This window comes from Trachurus trachurus, assembly GCF_905171665.1.
Source record: "Trachurus trachurus genome assembly, chromosome: 2".
In the NCBI taxonomy this organism is placed as follows: Eukaryota; Metazoa; Chordata; class Actinopteri; order Carangiformes; family Carangidae; genus Trachurus; species Trachurus trachurus.
Genome location: NC_139914.1, coordinates 3,354,351 through 3,374,765, shown reverse-complemented (window position 1 = coordinate 3,374,765; position 20,415 = coordinate 3,354,351). Strand labels below are relative to the sequence as shown.

The 20,415-nt window shown below is 43.2% G+C and overlaps 1 protein-coding gene across 1 annotated transcript in view; it reads right to left on the bottom strand.

The window, feature by feature from the left end:
* Positions 1-17,459, bottom strand: part of nalf1a (NALCN channel auxiliary factor 1a) — a 37,224-nt gene extending 19,765 nt beyond the window's left edge. Inside the window, exon 1 of the mRNA XM_083985921.1 lies at positions 16,097-17,459. Coding sequence (XP_083842047.1) covers positions 16,097-16,840 — 744 coding nt within the window. The 5' untranslated portion in view covers positions 16,841-17,459. The remainder of the gene's footprint in view (positions 1-16,096) is intronic.
* Between the last annotated feature and the right edge of the window lie 2,956 nt (positions 17,460-20,415).

Genomic DNA, 20,415 nt, shown 5'->3' with positions numbered 1-20,415 from the left:
CTCCACCGTTCTAAAAACAGCTTGCACCGACAATTAAAGGTAACGAACCTACTGCTATAACTATAGGGATTCTGGCAATGGGCCAATTTGCCAAAATGTTGAACTATCCCTTTAAATACCTATATTTATAGATACATATTTGTATTTCCTCTGAATAAATGTTCACAGTGCAAAGTGAGATGCAAAAACTCAGGACGCAGGAAGACGGTAATGACGATGATGAAAACTATTATCATCAAATGACATGTTTTAGTTATTGTCCATAGATACAGGAAGAGTGCTTTTTCCCCAAATACAGGTAAAAAAAGAAAGAAAAGAAATAAATGATAATGTTAAAATGCCACTGTGCATTAAAGAGGAACTATGTAAGTCCGGTCGCTTTTCCGCTGTTTTGCTAACCCTCCTCTTGGTCATGTGCATTTGTTTACAATAAGGCCGGCGAGAAATCAATCAACAGAGCGGTGGTGGATAACGTTTTATATCATATACGATGTTACGACGTGTATATTTGTGTAGTTTTTGTGTTGTTTCAATAAGTGACACGCAGTGAAAGGCCTCCATTCTCCCTGTAACAAGTTAAGCCATTTATTAAACCATCACAATTACTCCGAAGCGGTTTAATTAAGGTAAAAATGTAGCATAGTTAAGCTACAAATCCTGCATAGTTCCTCTTTAAAGGATGTCTGTTGTTGTTCATGTTGTTCTGAGACTGTATGATAGTGGGCGGCCATTTAATATGTGGCACTAAGAGACGGTTGAAAAGTAGGGAGTCACACTGATAAAGCCAGGAGTCTGAAGGCGACATGAAGCTCTGTGGTGTGTTATACTTAAGAAATATCACTAAAGCTTAGCTGAGGTTAATGTACAAGGACAAAAATATAAATAAAATAGCCATGAGGATTTCCACTCCTGATTCCACCCACACCAGGAACCTGACATTAGGTCCTGCAGGCCTCGTGGCCGCGTTTACAGTCAACATCCCGACCTTGAAACCCAAACACCTCTACTCCGGTCCCTGGGCCGTATCACAATAAGCACCGCAGAGAGAACAGTTAAGTAACAGTCCAGCAGCGCTTGTTGTTACAGAGCCAAACTGCAGCTGAAGAGACGGGAGAGGAGAGTTCAGCTCCTTGAAGCCGAGCAGAGCGGCTCTCGGCTCACCTGCCCACTTGTCGGATCAAGTTTGGAGAGGAGGAGGCCGTGATGCAGGAACATCAGGACTGTGGGTGTAGCAGGCGCTTCTGCTAATCGTTGACACCCTCAGCTTTTTTCCCCCCCTCTCTTTTAGTGCAAGTTAACCCAAACAGTAAACGTATACGGGCCTTTTTTTAATCAAATGCATCAGCTCCAGTGATTTAAAGGGATAGTTCACCCAAAATTCAAATTTCACTCATTATCTACTCACCCTCATGTCGACTAAGGGTTGGGAGAATTTTCAGAGTCCTCCGTGCCTTCTCTGAGTTACGGGGGGTCAGCGCAGCAGTATTTGTCCATATAATGGTTGTGAATGGGGCTCACTTTTCTTCATCCAAAAAGACACACCAAAAAACATCCAAATACCTCCATACTGCTCGTCTGTAATGTCCCTCTTGTATTGAAGTCCCGACATGAGAAATTGTTCCGCCGAGATTTGCACTGACATAGGAAGAGGAGACTGAGAGGACTGGGGCTTCCGCTACAAACAAGCTTAAAACATAGACTTATTTAATTTTTTTCGGAACAATTTCTCATCGAGCAGTATGGAGGTATTTGGATGTTTTTTGGTGTGTCTTTTTGGACGAAGAAAAGTGGTATCCATTCACAACCATTATATGGACAAATACTGCTGCGCGGACCCCCGCTGTAACTCAGAGAAGGCACGGAGGACTCTGAAACTTCTCCCAGCCCTTAGTCGACATGAGGGTGAGTAGATAATGAGTAAAATTTGAATTTTGGGTGAACTATCCCTTTAAATAGACAGCTCGCCCTGCTGTTTGTATGTTCTGGACATGATTGATCAGTGATCCCAGCGGTGTCGCTACGAGCTTTAGCATTAAAAATCAATAAATCAATGCAGAAAAAGCAATTCTGACTCTGACCTGCTGAGCCTCCATGAAACTATTTATATCCAATAACTTTCTGCTGACTGTCAGCAGCGCCAAAGGTCCCGTCCTCTCAGCACCTCAGGAGCCGCTGCTGCTGACTGATACACAACAAGTCACAGCCGGTGTCGACCGAAAAACAGACCCAACAACGACCTCAGAGCTCATGTCTGGAGCGGATTCTCACTTCGCCCAATTTGTTTATAGAAAGTGCAGCATCAGGCCAACGAGTAAAGCCAGGAGATGGGCATTGTCAAACAGGAAGCAACAGACTTCAGAGAAAAACATTGAATTTAAAGGGACACTAGGGCTGGACGATTATTGCAAAAATCATAATCACGATTATTTTGGTCAATATTGAAATCACGATTATTTACACGATTATGCGCGGGGAGGGGGACTATGCAGGATTTATAGCTTGACCATGCTAAATTATTACCTTAAATAAACAGTGCCAATGTGTGTTTAAGGTTTTTAAGTTTATAATTTTAAATATTTATTCAAAATTTATTTAAAACTTTTTTTTTTAAGTTTTATGATCCAGCAGCAGAAACTATACAGGGTGTTTAGCTTAACTTTTCTACATTTTTTACCTTGAATAAACAGATTTGGAGTAATTGTCATGGTTTAACTTATTAAGAGGGAGAATGGAGGCTCTCTGCTTCCGTGTGTGTCGCTTATTGCGTATCTGGGATGAAATCCAACCTGGGAAGATCAGAGCCTCCGCCCCGCTGCGCTGTCCCAGCTCTCGTCACAAACGCACCCCATAACTTTTTTTTCCTTTTTTTTTTTTGACGCGCCCCATAAGTGATAAATACACGTCGTAACATCGCATAACGTTATCCGCCGCTCTACAGATTGCTTTGTAAACATATGCACATGTAGCCTACGGGCCGGGGGAAGAGGAGGAGGAGGAGGAGGAGGAGGAGGAGGGGGGTTGTTGTTGTGCGGCCGCTTTGAGGAGACGAGCGAGTGTTTTAAATGATTATTTCCCGTTCATTCGTCCTGAGTGGTGGCCGCTGCTCTCTCTTCACTGGCGCTGATTTTTAAACGCCGCCGTCAACACACGAGTAGACTCGTCCACAGCATTAGTGCAGTGCAGGCGCGGGGGCGGAAGCGCGCATACGGTGTTTTTCAGAATAAAACACCAATAGACAAAAAAATAATCGTTTTTCTTCGATTACAGTGTTTTTATGATCGTGAGAAGCCAAAATCGTAATCACGATCAAAATTCGATTAATCGTCCAGCCCTAAGGGACACTGTATAACTTCTCCTGTTATCTATTCAGGAAAATCGATTATTTGGTTCTTCAGTATGTTTTTCATTAATCAGTAATTCCCCCCCATCAACAAACTGAAGTGTTCCTTTCAGCTCTGAATGAGCCGTTCATATCATTCATATCTCCATGGAGCGGGTAAGCTCGGTGCTGCTGCCATGTGGTGTCGCCATGTTTTTACGTTCAGTGGCAGCGTGACGGCAGGAAACCACGGAAACTCAGCGGAGACACCGGAGCTGTCGGCTCAGGTCGAGGTGGCGTCTGTGAAGAGTCACCGCGGTAACGCAGTGAGGAGGAATGGAGCGTTACACTGAAGCTGCATTCACCTGCAGTCGGGCAGACGGCCGTCGGTAACAAACCAGATGTCATTTTAGTCACAGAAGTCCAGAGAAAGCCGGTAAAACGTGGGTCAGGTAAACAATACCACATCGCCATGACAACATATTGTCACGTGTATTGTTTTGCCTCGTGTTGACAGACCACTTGTTTACATAGAGGCTTGTTTATGCCGTTACCTGCAGCGGCTGTCATCCGTCTGCCGTCTGCCCGATTTCACGTGAATGCAGCATGAAAAATACGATTGAGTTGCTTGCGATATACAACCGCAACGCTAGATGGGAGTAATTCCTACACAATATACCTTTAAGGACTCTTCACCAGGACCATGACCCGACTCTCCACCGCCTTTAGTACAAATGGGAGAAATCATCATTCTTACACAAAGCCCAATTTTTCACACATTATTTTAGCAGACAGTGAAGTTACACAGTTTGATGAGCGATGATGTTTCAACCACACGTTTTTTGGCTTTGGCCTGATTCCAACATTAAGGACCTAACAAACACAGCCTCCTATTCCTGCGTCAGGAAAGATAAATAATACACTGCAAAAACTAAAATATCTTACCAAGAATATTTGTCTTATTTCTAGTTAAAATGTCATTTCTAGTCAAAACAAATCTCATTATACTAAAAATAAGACTCATCACATAAAAAGTAGCTTTTTTTTTGACACTTTTTACTTTTTTCAAGCATATTTTCACTTGAAATAAGGAGAAAAATCTGATAGTGGATCAAGTTTTTCTTCCTCATTACAAGCACAAAAAACTTGCTTTCACTGGCAGATTTACTTATTTCAATTGAAAATGTGTTTGAAACAAGTGAAAATGATCTAAAAACAAGTTAATTTTTAAGAGAAAAGAGATTCGTTTCGACTAGAAATGAGACATTTTGACAAGAAATAAGACAAATATTCTTGGAAAGATTTTGAGTTTTTACAGTGTATTCACTCCTTTTTTTTATAGTAGCTACTAACATCATGGTACAGGCTATTACACTAGAACAAATATACTTTTTATTATGTCCATTTACATGTGGTTTCCTGTGCCTGCATGTACCTCTTGCTCTTTTTGTTTTAAAAATACATTGTGTGGATGCTGCTGCTGCTGCGCCTCACTACTGTGTATCAACACACTTAAAGGTCAAATTACAGTGATGTATAATACTGGCTTTCCAAAAGGCAAACTGCGTCATTTGTGAGAAATACAATAGTTTACTGTTGCCTTTATTTAGTGTCACGTCTCTCTTACCCCCAGGTGGAGTAATGATACACTGTACACTGCAGTTCAATAGTCTGAACGCATCTATGTGTGTTTGCGTGTGCGTTTCTAAAGGCTAATAAAACATCAAACTAGACTAAAACACCCTTAACTACAGAAGAGGAATGAGCAAAACATGAAAATCCAACACCCATGTCTCAGGTTAACTGGAAATGATGGACCGCTGCTGACGTAGCTGAATAAAAAGCGGAAAAATGTCCAGAAGAAATCAGTTAGTTTCAATGAAATCACTGCTCGACATCTAAATCCTCACCGCTGACCAATAGCGAACCTCCGTCGCTACATCACTGAGCTGTTATTGCTGCGACACTGCTTTTGCAGACTTTCCCCTCCTCTGGCTCAGTGGCTCCCGCTCCTGTATTTCCCCCCGCTGCTTCTCCTGTTTTCATCCTCCGTCGGCTCATGTCGAGCAGAAAACATCTCGGAGCGGAGAGCAGCGGAAGACGATGTAAATCGGCCCTGTGGCGAGATAAGCTGGAAAATCTGAATGAAAAGCTTTTAGATTTTTTATCAATCATCATGTTACTATGCCACTGCGGGCGCTGCTGCACGTTAATGTGGTGTTACAGTGTCCCAGAGAGATGCTCTTTAATAAACCACAAATATCATACATTGGCAGTGCGGTAGAGTTAGCGTTATTGTATATTATCAACCACCAGTTTCGACCGGTAGACCTCGGCTCAATCCAGGGGGCGGGATGAAGGCTGTCTTTCAAACTGCCTCTGCACGCAATAGGGTAGCGCTATGACCAATCAGAGCAAAGAGCAGGATGACGTAGATTAAACTTTTCCCATATCCCGTCGGCAAAACACCAAATACATCCTTCTTCGAAATGAATGACTTCAGTGCAGTTTCTTGCTCAACTTTTAAAGAAAATTACAAGTTTAATTCTGTCAAAGTTGATACCAACGCCGATTCTAGCGATTCCTTTGCCAAAGACATCTTGTCATGTTTTTCACCGTCGCAAGTATGTCGTCATGCCGTTAAGCCCGCCCAACGACTCTCTAAACAGATAGAGCGCTGTGATTGGTGAACACAAACGGTGTTCAAGACTCAAAAAGTTCCTATGGCTCGTTTCTAGACTGACGTGCGGAGCAAATGTATTTGCTGCCGCTAGGGTGCGTCTAGATTTCTAGTAGGGATGGGAACAACACGGGATTTGAAAAGTCGATTGTCGAGGCCCATGTGTCGACTTTTTGTCGAATTGTCGGCCCTTTTTTTTTTTTTTACAGCAGTAGCAGATATGCGGGGGGGGGGCTACACGTGCTTTTGTTGTGGTTTATTAACACTGCTGTCGGTACGAGCGGACGAGGCAGCACGCATTCGGTTTCTTTCTTTTTTTTTTCTTCCGTGCATGTCCGCGGTCCTCTACGAAGAATGCAACCATTGCATCCACCTGTTTTGCCCATGGTTTTGCCCTTTTTGCAGAGCCGGACTCGTCATCAACAGCGCACCATCACCTGAGACTGCAGCGAGCCCGGACAGCTGATCTCTTGACTCTGTCGCCTCAGCATGCGCGTACGCTCCCGTCACATGTGAAGCAGAATGAGGGTCAAGTAGCTATCCCATTTAGAAAAAGTGGATTTGTTTTATTTAAAATATTTTATTTCATTAGGGGGAAAGTGGCACTTTCTGCTGTTTATTTTAATAGGAAATATTGAAAGACAAAATGCAATTTACACATGGGAATCCCACAAGCCCCGCCCCCTCGACATTTCGACACTCCATTTTTTTTGTCGAGGGGAGCATGTGTCGATTTTTTGTCGATTTGTCGACAAAAAGTCCCATCCCTAATTTCTAGGCTAGGAATCTTGTCAATTTTAGGACTAATGTTCACTTGGACTCGTCTCATGGACATTTTGATTAGATCTTAGTGGTCAAAGGTCAAAGATCAAGATCAGTTTGACCTCACAAACGTTTTCCAGTCATTACTCAAAAAAAAAAACGTAATGAGATTTCATGCAAATTGCGACAGGAATCAGAAATCTAACCTGAAACTCTTTTCTACCTTTCTTAGGAAATGCAGTGCAGTTAGGTAAACAAGTCTCATACTGTCTCATAAACAAAACTCAGTGCCCAATCACAATTCAGTTAACAGGACAAACATCCTGCTCAATCATCCTAATGGGCCACATGGAGCTTAACAGAGATTCAAACATAACCTTTTACCTAGTCCACCGTATACATGCAGACCTGGTTTGGAGAGGCTTTGTTAAAAGGGAGAGGTACTTCATTGGTGATGGTGAATAAGGGGGAAGGTTAGATAATCCCATTAGTGCAAAGTGGTGGGGAATTTAGACGTCACCTAAAGGCAGCACATAGGATATTTGGGTTTTCATATAGTATATCCACCTATGGACAGTGTCCCATCTGAGCAATGGTAAATAAAAAAATAAAATAAAATAAAAAATCCACTCCAAAAAATCATTTTCTACATTAATTACACTAAAATTCAATATAGCACACAGCAACTGGAGTATGCATTCAGGCGTCTATCTGTCCCTGTAAAAATAATCCATTCAAATACCTATGCAGACAACAGGACTGTTAGACTAATTGATGTCATGCCCATAAATGAATAGTGAGTATTAGTCTCACCCTTAGGTGTTTCACAGGGGGGGGGGGGTCCTGCTTGCAACATCTTCATTTTTTTTGACAATTATAAATCCAATGTAATGAATGCGTTTGTAATTAAATTTTGGTTGCTCCATTATGGTCTAAACAGGAGAGCAGCTTGGCAGCTAAATCGAATTCATCTCCGGGGAGGATTTTTCTTTTTCTTTTTCTTTTTTTTAAAGAATGTGTCATTATAACACATCTGTGCATCTTATTTAGGACTGCATACAGTATGTTTTCTAATCTTTACACAATAGCTGAATGTGTTCATCTCAGAGTAAATTTGGATTTAAAGCTCTGAACATCTGGCTTTTTTATATGTTAACTCTGCCAGAGTTCAGACCTGAGGGTCTTCAGACGTTGATGGAAAATAGTCAAAGCAATGCAGTTTCCAATCCCTTTGAATAAGCTGTTTTGGACTGTAAAGTGTGATATTAAAAACATGTATTTCTAATATAAATACAATAAATTAAGTTTACATATATTATATAAAAAAACACAATATGGGCTTTTTTAACAAGGTCAAACCTTTGATTTAGATGATACTGGACATAATGGATATAAACTATATTATTGTTATTGTTAATTATTGTATTATTGCAAAAGTAGAGTTTCACAAAACAACTTCATTCTGTCAAATACACTGGATCCAAGCAACAAGATTAGAATTTATTTTAAATCTTTTTTCACTTCAGGCTCCCATATGAAGTAACCCAGATTTCCCACCATCCGTGTCAGGATGTGGTGCTTAGACGCTGGCATGAAACAGGGTTTAGACCAGCTTACTGAACTTTATGAAGGAGGAACAATGCAGTGTTTCGAGGGCCTGAAAATCACATATTCTCACACTTTACTCACCCAAAAACCCACAACCAGACGACTGAGCTTTTAGAAGAAACTCACTGCAACTGCTTTTCTTGTGTACTATTGTCATGACGGCTGCTTGTATGTTTCATTAACGTTAAGACGAAAAATATGGTTCAGTCAGTGTCCTCTTGATGCAATTTGATTGTTTAATATGAGAAGCCCAATAAAAAAAATCTCATTTTCTAAATTGGACCATTCCTACAAGCAGAGATGATGCAGCTCTGATTAACTTGATTGACAATATGACTATATGTCAGAGAAATGACTGCACGTGTCATCTATAATGGAAATGCCACAGAGGTTAAATGAGGCCTATTAATTGGGTAATCCACTTTAACCCTCTCTAGGTGGTGCAGTTTAGAGATCTGCTCTCTGCGCAGGTGCTTCACTGTTAAAACTACATGGAAGCACTGCTGTTCTCTGCAGCTAGACCCCTGCCTCATTAGCATGCAGCTCAGGGATCTGCCCATTCATAAAAAAAAGGAGAGCTGTCGTGGAGTGGCTCAGGCATCTTGAAGGGACAAAAACCCTCTCCAAGGTCAGCATCCACAGCCGCCACAGGTAGACGGAAATTAGAAATCGCATGTGGGCACTTCCTTCCGTTTGTGGCTCTCTGGTCTAGTGCAACCTTGACCACCGAAGAAGAATGCCATGCACTTCAACAGTCTTTCATTTATTGATGGCTGCATGCACGCCGGTATCCATGCTGGTTTGCTTTAGACGCAGTAAAAAGAATGCATCATTAAAGGGATAGTTCAACATTTTGGCAAATTGGTCCATTGCCGTAATCCCTATCATCAAATACACAATCCAACAACTCCACAACGCTCTGGTGGACAAGTTGTGACCTGCACATTCACCACGCTATGAGATAATAACACAACGTTACCAGACAGAGTTGTTTTAGAGGGAAATTCATGCAAAACCGCTGATGCACGTTCCTGTCGGGGGCAGTTTTTCATCAAGCAGTCTCTGTATTTCCCTCTAAAACAACTCTGTCTGGTAACGTTGTGTTATTATCTCATAGTGTGGTGAATGTGCAGGTCACAACTTGTCCACCAGAGCGTTGTGGAGTTGTTGGATTGTGTATTTGATGAGTTTGATGAGGGAAACCAAGAAATCCCATGAGCCTCCGTAGCGTAGCTCTGAGCAGCTCACGGCTCTGCTCCGCCGTTCTAAAAATAGCTTGCACCGACAATTAAAGGTAACAAACCTACTGCTATGACTATAGGGATTATGGCAATTGGCAAATTTGCCAAAATGTTGAACTATCCCTTTAAAAGTATGCATGCATCTCCATGGAAATATTGTCACTTCACTAATGAAAAGATGCCAGGTATCTTCTAACTAAATTTTAGTGCAACATTTTGATTTTTTTTCCAATCAATACTGGTCAATGTTCATAATGGCGTATCAACCTGTCATTTACCGGCTACAACTGTCTCACTGACGGTTTCACAAAAAGAAAATCAACAATTATACATGTATTTAAACATGAATAATATTTCTCTTTGGCCACTTTGGGGTAGAAACATACCATCTTTCATAGGTCCCATAGTGTATAAAAGTAGATGTCAGTGATAATAAAGCAGCAGGTCTGAGGTCTTCCTTGTCTATTCTCACGCTCATTCATATCGTGACTGAACTGAATTTCATGACAATCTATAGGCAACAGTTGTTTTGATTACAGTTCAGTTTAAAAAGTGCAGATTTACTGGTTTTACGTTAAGTTTAAGTATTTTCCAAGCCATAAGAGAAGACGCCTCACATGTTTCCATCAGTGCTGGGATTTTATTTCAGGACTCCCACATCTGAGAAGTGATATCCCTGTTGTCACACATCATTTACTGCTGAATTACATAACTGCCTGTATGGTAGTTGGGGAGATAACAGATGGAGAGTGTGTAACTTTAACACCGGTCTCTTTCTGAACTGTACATCCCCTCACACACACGCTCGGTAACATGATGTCTTAACTGAGCTCAGACGCCGCTGCCCTATTTTGGTCGGAGTATAGCTGCCCACTATCAAATGAAGGGCGAGTGAACGGCGCGGACCGCTCCGTGCAGATCAATAGGGATCAACCTCTTGGTAATGCTGCCACCCTGTCCCTCCAGCTCAGAACGAGCTCAGATCAATGCAGATGTGTGCGGTTGACAAGGATCTAAAGAGGGACGACGCTGTGGACGCTGTCCTCCTTTCCACTTGCACACACAACACCGGCTAAGATTAGACATTCAATTGGACCTGGAGGGTGGCAGTGTGTGTGTGTGTGTGTGTGTGTGAGAGATGGATATGTGCACAGACTTGTCAGGGATTGAATTTTTGGAAATATTTTTCTATAGAGAGCCTAAGCGGAAGCAGGAAGTAACGGTCACCATGGGACCTCAACTCGGAAAAGGTCTCCATGTAAGTGAACGAGAGTCAAAGTTTTATTTCGTGATCCGATTGAAAAAAATATGACCTCTACCTGTTTAAAACATCACATTTAATGCTGAGAAATCAGAAGTTTGTTGTAAAACTATTGTAAAATAATATTCCGAAAGAATCCGTAACCAGAAAGACTACAGGTTGCGTAGGTGGCGTCACACACCAAATGCCGCCCTTGGGGGGGGGTCTTTTACTATCTCACGATTCGAAACGGTTTGATTCATAATGATTTCTGCTTCAGTCTATCGGTGTGCAACGGAATCTCATGATCTACGTCCAAATCTCGCGAGATCTGCGGACCAGGAAGAGGAGCTTCCGCTACAAACAAGCTTGAAATATAGACTTATTTAATTTTTTTCTGAACAATTTCGCATTTCGGGGCTTCAATACAAGACGGACATTACATACGAGCAGCATGGAGGTATTTGGATGGTTTTTGGTGTGTCTTTTTTTTACAAAGACAGTTGGTATCCATTTGCAACCGTTATATGGACATGCACTGCTACGCCGAGACCCCCTGTAACTCAGAGAAGCCACGGAGGACTCTGAAACTTCTCCCAGCCCTTAGTCCACATGAGGGTGAGTAGATAATGATTGCAATTTGAATTTTGGGTGAACTATTCTTTTAAATGAGAATTGCGATTCTTATGTGAATAAATTTTTGACACACCCCTATAGTCTTCACACAAAATACATTCTTCTGTTGCCGTTTTACGATTATCTGCTGATTTCTGGGCATGAAACGTGACGTTTTAAACAGGTAGAGGTCATATTTTTTTCCCATGGCACAATTCAATCGGATCACGAAATAAAACTTTGACTCCCATTCACTTACATGGAGACTTTTTCCGAGTTGAGGTCCCATGGCAACGTTACTTCCTGCTTCCGCTGAGGCTCTCTATTGCCGTAATGATGCAATGGTGAAATCAGGACAATAGCCAGGTCTAACAGTAATACAAGTCATATTAGACACTTCAGCTCCACAGACTCCATCATTACTTTGTCAGCTGCAGTCCTTGTCTGGCAGACTCACAAACCAGTGAAATGAAATGACCACACACCTGTGCAGCCAAATTCATTTATTCCTGGCTGCCGCATAATTTCCAGTGGAAGAAAATTGTAGATGTTTGGTTTCGTCCTGCTGTGTGATAGTGTCAGGTGGGGACTGGGACTTCTTCTAAAAATGAAGAGGCTGCCCTCGAACGCATCATTTCTGGGTTTTCATCTTTCTCACAAAGGAAAGATTCACCCCAACCCCCCCCCCACCCCCGAGTTTCAAGAGTTTCTCTGTAGCATTAAACATTTGCGACTAAATGAGCAGGAAAAACAAACATCTTCAGTTCCTATTCTTAACTATTTTCAGCTCCGTCACTCGATTTGGAAGTCAAGAGTTCATACCTAACTAACTGTCTCAGTCATTTTGAAGTCCAACACTACATCTACACAAACAACTTCAGGACGACGCTCAGAGAAATACCTGAGGACAGACTCGTCAGTGTGTTACGGCCACATCTGCGGACTCCAAGGTCATGGGTTCAAATAGTTTTATGCAACAATGTGAATTTTGTAGTTCAGTAGCTAAAGAGCTGGTGGTGCAATGCAATAGAGGGCTGTCAGGTGTTCCTGAGGTCAAGGGATCAAGTCTTATAGGCAGTGTTGTGTTGTGTGGAGCAGTAGATGGTCCCACCTCTGCTGGAGGAGGTGAAGGTAGAGGGTTATGGAGGAGGAGGAGACCAGAGCCAGATGGTGCTTTGATACATAAAATACATACTATAAATGATCAAGAAATAAATATAAAACGTTCACTTATGTAGAAAAAATAAATTGTAGAATATTACATATGACTATTCAGCATTTAATAACTTTTAGTTTGTATTTTATGTATCAAAACTCCATCTTCCATCTCATGAGACTTGAACTCTCGACCTTAGCAAACGCAGACGAGGCCCAAACGCACAGAGCCACAGGACAAGTCAATTTTGAGATGTTTCTCTGAGTCTCTTTAAAGGGATAGTTCAACATTTTGGCAAATTGGCCCATTGCCATAGTCCCTATAGTCATAGCAGTAGGTTCGTTACCTTTAATTGTCAGTGCAAGCTATTTTTAGAACGGCGGAGCAGAGCCGTGAGCTGCTTAGAGCTACACTACGGAGGCTCATGGGATTTCTTGGTTTCCCTCATCAAACTCATCAAATACACAATCCAACAACTCCAAAACATCACAACGAGAGAGCGTTTTGGAGTTGTTGGATTGTGTTTGACCCAACACACTGAGCCACTGGGTCGGTCGGACACTTGGCGGCTCAGCGTCGGTCGGAGCCTTTGACTGTTTGCGTTGGCCGCTGAAATCTAAAATTCTCATCGTCGTCGCATAAGACTCGAACTCATGACCTGGGAAACCACAAACAAACTGCTCCCTAACACACTGAGCCACAGGACCGGACAGTGCAGGTGCATCTTTCAGCCGTTTGTGTAGGTGTTCGACTTCAAAATTGACTGAGATATTTATCCAGAGGATTTGTACTTTACTTGAGTATTAGATTTCTTTGGTACTTATTACTCTTACTTGAATACATTTCCAAGACAAATATTTTTACTTTTACGCGAGTTAATTTCTAGGAAGGCTGAAAAGTACTTGGGGTGGAGTACTCTGTCCATCTCTGCTTATAACGACAACTTTGTGTGTTGTTTGGGAGCTACAGACTTTGGGACATGAACATGTTATAGGCTAACTCGGTTACTGATGAGTGGAAACAGGTTTCTTTTGTTTGTGAAGTATCATGAAAGCATCGGCAGCGCAGACGTGGGAAAAAAAACTCCAATCATCTACATAAACAACAGCTTTTGGGTTTCCCCTTTAGTGCACCTACATGAAAATGACTCACATGTGCCCTAAAAACGTGCTTCCTGATAACAGTCGTGTTGTTACACAGTCGACTTTTTGGCATCGCAGGTGGGAAACCCCTACATTATTAAACAATATGATTACAGTGCTGGGACCCCGGGCCTTGGTGGATAACAGTTGTTTTCCTGCCAACGTGCTTTTTGAGAAGCCAGGTTTGTATTTGGCTTCACTGTTCCCTAAGAAACAACCACCACCACCACCACAACAGCAACAAAAATATAAAAAGCAAACGCTGGGAAACACTGCCGCTTTCAAGTCAGCATTACAGAGCGCCGGGGCTCGGTTTAAATGTTTCAAGCCCGGCCCCGCTGTCAAGATGAATGGTGGGTTTTCACGGAGACAGATGATGGAGGGTCCCATTGTGAGGAACAACACAGTGGTCATGTCCACTGTGTGATGTTTCACCTCAGGCTAGAGGAATCAAAGCACCACCTGAGGACCGCGGGACCTACTCCTGCACAACAAACGCTAATCTCAATGTCAAATACCCTCACTTCAAATGTCAGCGATCTCCCCGTCTACACTGACTGACGCTCCACTGCTGCTGCTGCTGCTGCTGCCCTGCATTTGGAAAATGAGACAATGAGGCAGGGATTTCTTTATTTTCATGTTCCCATGCCTGCTTATGCTTGATGCACACTGTAATCTTCCCATATCCACAGAGATTTAGTCGCACAGCTAGGCTCTCAGGTAGCCATTAACTCAACAAGAGCTGGACATTATCACATGAGTCACGCTTCTTTCTGCAGACCATATACACAAGATTGGTGGTAAAACTATAATCATGGTTGAAAATTGTGGTTTCAGTTATAACTGATAAATAGCCAGGTTGGCAACTGTGTTTTCAAAACCACCGTCGGCAATAAAACTGTGACACCTGATGTCTAAACATAGGAGCCAATAAAGTGTGGAAGTGTACTCTTCATATAAATATGTTCAATTGACAAGATTAACGATTGAAAGCTCTGTTGTCTTTACCAGGATTACAGGGCATATAAAATAAAGTGGTCCATTGTTTGATAAACACACACACACACACACTGTTTTCCTCTTCTAAATATAAGCTAGTTTTCCTAACTAGGCCCAGCTCCTGTGCATGTGGGTCTATATTGCATGGGATCGGTATAAGCAGCAGACAGATGGCCTGGTTTAGAGTCACGGTTTTGTGCCTCTGATCTGACACTGGCTGGGTGAATGGAGGCCATCTGGGATTGGCCAGAGCTTCTATGAATGGAGCCGAGCATGCAGCGCCATTCAGCTCCTGCAGCCTCAGCACCGCGGACAGCTCCTCCTCGGCTCCAGCTCAGCCCCCGGAGCCGAGGAGGAGCTGTCCTGTCGGCGGTGCTGGATGTAGCTGCTACTGCTGCTGCTGCTGTGTCCCTCCTCTCCTCTCCTCTCCTCCTTCACTCCCTCCCAGTCCCCTGCGTTTCCCGGACACCTTCAACAACAGCCTGCAACCTGGCTCTGGTGGTTAACAAATCGCATGGCAATCAAAGAGTATAAGAGCAAAGAAAGTCTGGGGCCTGGGCTGAGACGACGAGGCCTAGGCTATATACGAGTGGACCTAGTAATGACGAGCAAACACAAGTCGAAAAAAAAAAAAAAAAGCCTTCCGCCACATTAGGCAGGGAAAACACCTCTTGACTTTAATGAAATGCTCTCGATATGAAGTGGGGCGGCCATGATGAACACCTGGTGGACTGCGACAATGCAACACAGGCTCAAACAGAGTTGTTTGCATATATAGGCTGAGGCTGCTAGCTACCGGCAGTCTCTCTCTTCCTCCTCAACACTGGCTGCTCATTAAAAATGTAATCAGAGCTGCTGCTGCTGCTGCTGCTGCTGCCTCCAACCTACAACACCCCGGCCTGGCTATAGGTTATCGATGCTTGATCAGGATTATGGGCCATCAAGCCAAAAAAAAGCGTGCAGCAGCAGCAATAGCAATAGCAGCCCTCAATGTCAAAGAAGAGAGCGTGAACTAAAAAAAAAAAAAAAAAAGAGGAGGAGGGGGAGGTATAGAGAAATGATGCTGGATTGGATGCAGGAGGGCCTCCATCTGCACATTAGCATGGGGCCTCAACACAATGAGGAGATGAATGAACATGAGGCCCGGAGCCGGGAGTCTCCTTGAATCTGTCATCCGTCTCCATGGCGACAGCAGGAGGAGGAGGAGGAGGAGGAGGACCAAAACTGGCATCAATTCGGGCCCAAATCAACAGATGGCCACCACATCCAACATCCCAAACCCCCCTCCCCAGCCTCCCCAGCACCCTTCCCTTCCCTTTCTGCAGCCTACCTACCTTGCATTGCTCCATGCACGTCCTCACTGAATATGCCCCAGGCTCATATTTCTGAGTCAGGAGCTCAAAGTCCTCGTATTTCTCCTGGGCGTGCTGGTCGTAGCGCTGGTACGCCTGGACGCACAGGCTGCATCTGGTGGTGTCGCCATCGCCGAGCACGTCGAGGCTGCAGTTCAAATTGTCCGGACTTGTCGAGCCGTAAAACAAATCCAGCAGAGAGTAGGAGTTACAAAAGGAAAGGTACAAATCGCTCATATTTACAGCCGCTGCTGCCCGAGTCCCCTCTCTGTCGGAAAGGCCCCTGCACAAATGGTCGGCATCTGCGAAAGCGAAGCAGTTCTTAGATCTTGAACTATCCCTGTGGCAAGTTTCGAGCCGCCACAAATGTTTGGTAGAGTTTCCTATAAAAATAGCATCTGGGTTTCCTCTGAGGCTGCTGCTGTGTGCTGATGAGTGGGTCTGAGTGGGGGACAGGAGGTGGTAGGAGGAGGAGGAGGAGGACGAGGAGGAGGAGGAGGAGAACTTGTCCAGGGTCCGGGCCAGCTTGGCCTCGGCGCAGAACCACAGGTGATCAGAGAGGAGGATGGTTAAGAACAAGAGGGATGCCAAGGACAGTCGCCATCTCTGCGCCCTCTCGGAGTCGGTGAATGGCTTTTGGTTGTCGCGGGGGGGCTCTACTAGCCAGATCTGGAAGCCACAGTCGTCGTCTTCTTGCTGCCAACACGTCCCAGCACCCCTGGTCATATTTTGGGAACCGGCCGACTCCACCGTGGGGGCTCCTCTGCCGCAACAGTCATTGACGTGGAGTGTCGATTGGTGTTAGTGGCGTTAGTGGCGGTGCAATTAGCGGTAATTCCCATCAAAATGAGCGTGTGTCGGATGGGAAATCAGACGCTGGTGCTGCTGCTGGTGCTGCTGGTGGCGACTGCAGCAGGCCGCATCCTCCATGGCTGGCTGGCTGGCCGGTGGTGGTGGTGGTGGTGGTGAAGCCGCTGTCCTCTCCGCTCCTCTCCGCTCCTCTCCTCTGCGTAGCCTCCTCCACTCCCAGTGTGTTTTTTTTCTTTTTTCTTTTAGAAAAACTCACCGACGCGTTTGCGTTTTCCCCGGCCTCGGTCGTGCAGCGGCAGCAGCAGCAGCAGCAGCAGCAGGGACAACAAGGGCGCTGTTCACTTCCAACATGGCGAGCGAAGAAGCTGTCTTTGCCTTTGTGAGTGTGTGTGTGTGTGAGTGTGAGTGTGTGTGTGTCGGCGAGGTTTTGGGGCCTACAACAGCAGCAGCCTGTTGTAACAAAACCTCTTTTTCCTTTTTCAAGCCCGAGTCCTCACCGTCTTCATCTCTCTGCCGTTGTCAAGTTGCCGCCATGTTCGCCAAGAGACGGTGTATTAGCAGGAAGCTGCGTTAAGTGCGCGGGAATAACCTGCAGCACTTCCGGTCCGGGAATTCAAAATAAAGGTCGCCGGGTGATATTTATAATCAGCACGTATCAAAAACCCAATTTGACCCCTTAAATAGTATATAAGTGTTTATTTCACACCAGTCCACAGTAACCAGACAGAACAAACTCACACATCAACATACCAGAACAGCAACAACACAGAAAACAACAACACCTGGCCTGAAAGGGGGATGGACGAAGCATAGCTTTTAATTTTCCACCATCAAGACATACATAACAACAAATAAATAAATAATAATAATAATAATAGGCCTAATAATAATAGGCCTAATAATAATAGGCCTAATAATAATAATAATAATAATAATAATAATAATAATAATAATAATAATAATAATAATAAAAAGAAGAAGAAACAAGCAAACAAACAAATAAAAAACATTGTGAACTCCCTCAACAGTCCTAATTTAATTTAATTTAATTTAATTTAACCACCCCCATCTTCCCTACACGTGAAACATCTGCTGTTTAAACTTTCTTTTGAATACCTCTCTTTAGACTCCTTATGAAACTTGCCTTTTTACGTTATTCAGCCTATAATATTATCGGATAAAGTAGCAAATAAGGTATTAGTCCACTGTTAGGTAGCCTACTCTATGTGGAAGACGTGTGACTTAAGTGTCTATTTGTCACACTCGTCACGTTACATCCAGTATTTCAAAAAGAGGGGATGGGGATAAGTCAATGGTTAAATAACAATAATAATAATAATAATAATTATTATTATTATTATTATTATTATTATTATTATTATTATTATTATTATTATTATTATAAACATGACTTAATGTGAGGCAAAACCTCATTGCTAGTGCATTTACACTTTGTACAAATACACGTTATAATGCCTCCAGAAAGTTAGAAAGAGTGTAGCCTACATCTTGTGTCATATTTTTTAAGTCAAATCGCCCAATATCCGGTATTCCGCTGCTGTCTCGCGCTAACTTAGCAAAACTTCTCCATCGCTGACGTTATGCGCGCGCGCCGCGGCCGCCGCATCCGTCGTCGATACGATGGCATGTCAAGTCAGAGAGTCCGCTAAAATATAACCAGAAGTATTGTCATTGTAACTTCAAAATAGGTTACATGTCAGTCCGAAAAAATAAATATATATATTTTCAACCTTTTGTTCTTTTAAAAAACACTCACTTGATATAAAATCAATATGCAGCCTACTGAATACGGTGCTGACTGGGTTAGTAAGGTTTATAGTTTAGGCTGTTTTATTTTGAAAATGTACAATAGCAGACTTATTGTAGTCTATATTCTGGTTGGCTTGACTGTGGGCCATTCAGACAGGTTGACACTCACCTGGCCTGTTTTCAGCCTCCGGCAAGATGCTCTCATGAAAAGAGAGGGGGGCTGTCTCCTCTTTAAAGGAGAACACCAAAGCTTTTTTGCATGTTTAAGACCAATCATGCTTCAGGCTGCTGCTGCTGTGTTTTGTTTGTAAAATGTCAGACAAAATAAAAGGCAGTTAACAATCATGTAGTTCATCTTGCTGACGTTGTTAATAAACCACTTGTTATTGTGGTTCTGTTATTCTATTACTGGAACAGGAGGAATTTCCATTTACCTGCTTGTGCTTTGTCCAGACGGGTCCTGTGTGTCTGTGGCTCTGTCCTGCAAAAGGTTAAAGGGATAGTTCACCCAAAATTCAAATTTTACTCATTATCTACTCACCCTCATGTCGACTAAGGGCTGGGAGAATTTTCAGAGTCCTCCGTCCCTTCTCTGAGTTACAGGGGGGGTCCGCGCAGCAGTAGCCTATTTGTCCATATAATGGTTGTGAATGGGGCTCACTTTTCTTCGTCCAAAAAGACACACCAAAAAACATCCAAATACCTCCATAGTGCTCGTCTGTAATGTCCCTCTTGTATTGAAGCCCCAACATGAGAAATTGTTCTGCGAGATTTGCACTGACACAGGCAAAGCAGTGAACTGAGACACTGGGAGCTTCCGCTACAAACAAGCTTAAAATATAGACTTCAATACAAGAGGGACATTACAGATGAGCAGTATGGAGGTATTTGGATGTTTTTTGGTGTCTTTTTGGACGAAGAAAAGTGAGCTCCGTCATGCAGTGCTGCACGGAGCCCCGCTGTAACTCAGAGAAGGCACGGAGGACTCTGAAACTTCTCCCAGCCCTTAGTCCACATGAGGGTGAGTAGATAATGAGTGAAATTTGAATTTTGGGTGAACTATCCCTTTAAAAAGAGTCACTTTACTAACTCAAAAAAAAAAGAAAAAGAAAGATACAATTGGCAGTGAAGCAGTACACTGTACATATGACTTGCTGGAGTTAGATACAAATGTGATGTCCAAGAGATACAAGACTCATTCTGACTTTTATTGACATAAGCAAGTTTGTAAATCTGATGGACAGATCAACGAAGACCAGACTGATGTCCCAGATTTCTGAACCTCATGTCCTCTTGTTTATGGAGCTATGAAGTGACTGATTTTATTTATTTTTTCTCATTGAGACTGGGCCGTGGCTAATTGCTGCAGACAAACCTTCCCTGCAGCCATGAGCCAGTGTTTGGTCTCTACAGGAGCTCATTTATATCAGCTGAGAGTGCACACCGCTCACCGTTCTCCTGCTTCTCCAAAAGCTTTGGCCAGGCTAATTAGGGCATTTATCTCATTAGGACGTAGAATTTCTGCTATGCTAGCTTTCAGCGGCTGTTTCTGTTGCTGCCTTTTTTTTCATATTAGGACTAATAATTTGCGAGTCCCGTCAGAGCACTTGGATTATTCAAGACAAAACAGTTGTGCTGTGGCAACAGAATGCTTCACATTCAAAGACGACACAGGAATAAACACTGGTTGAGCACCTCTAATTAAAGCCTGTCAATCAAAC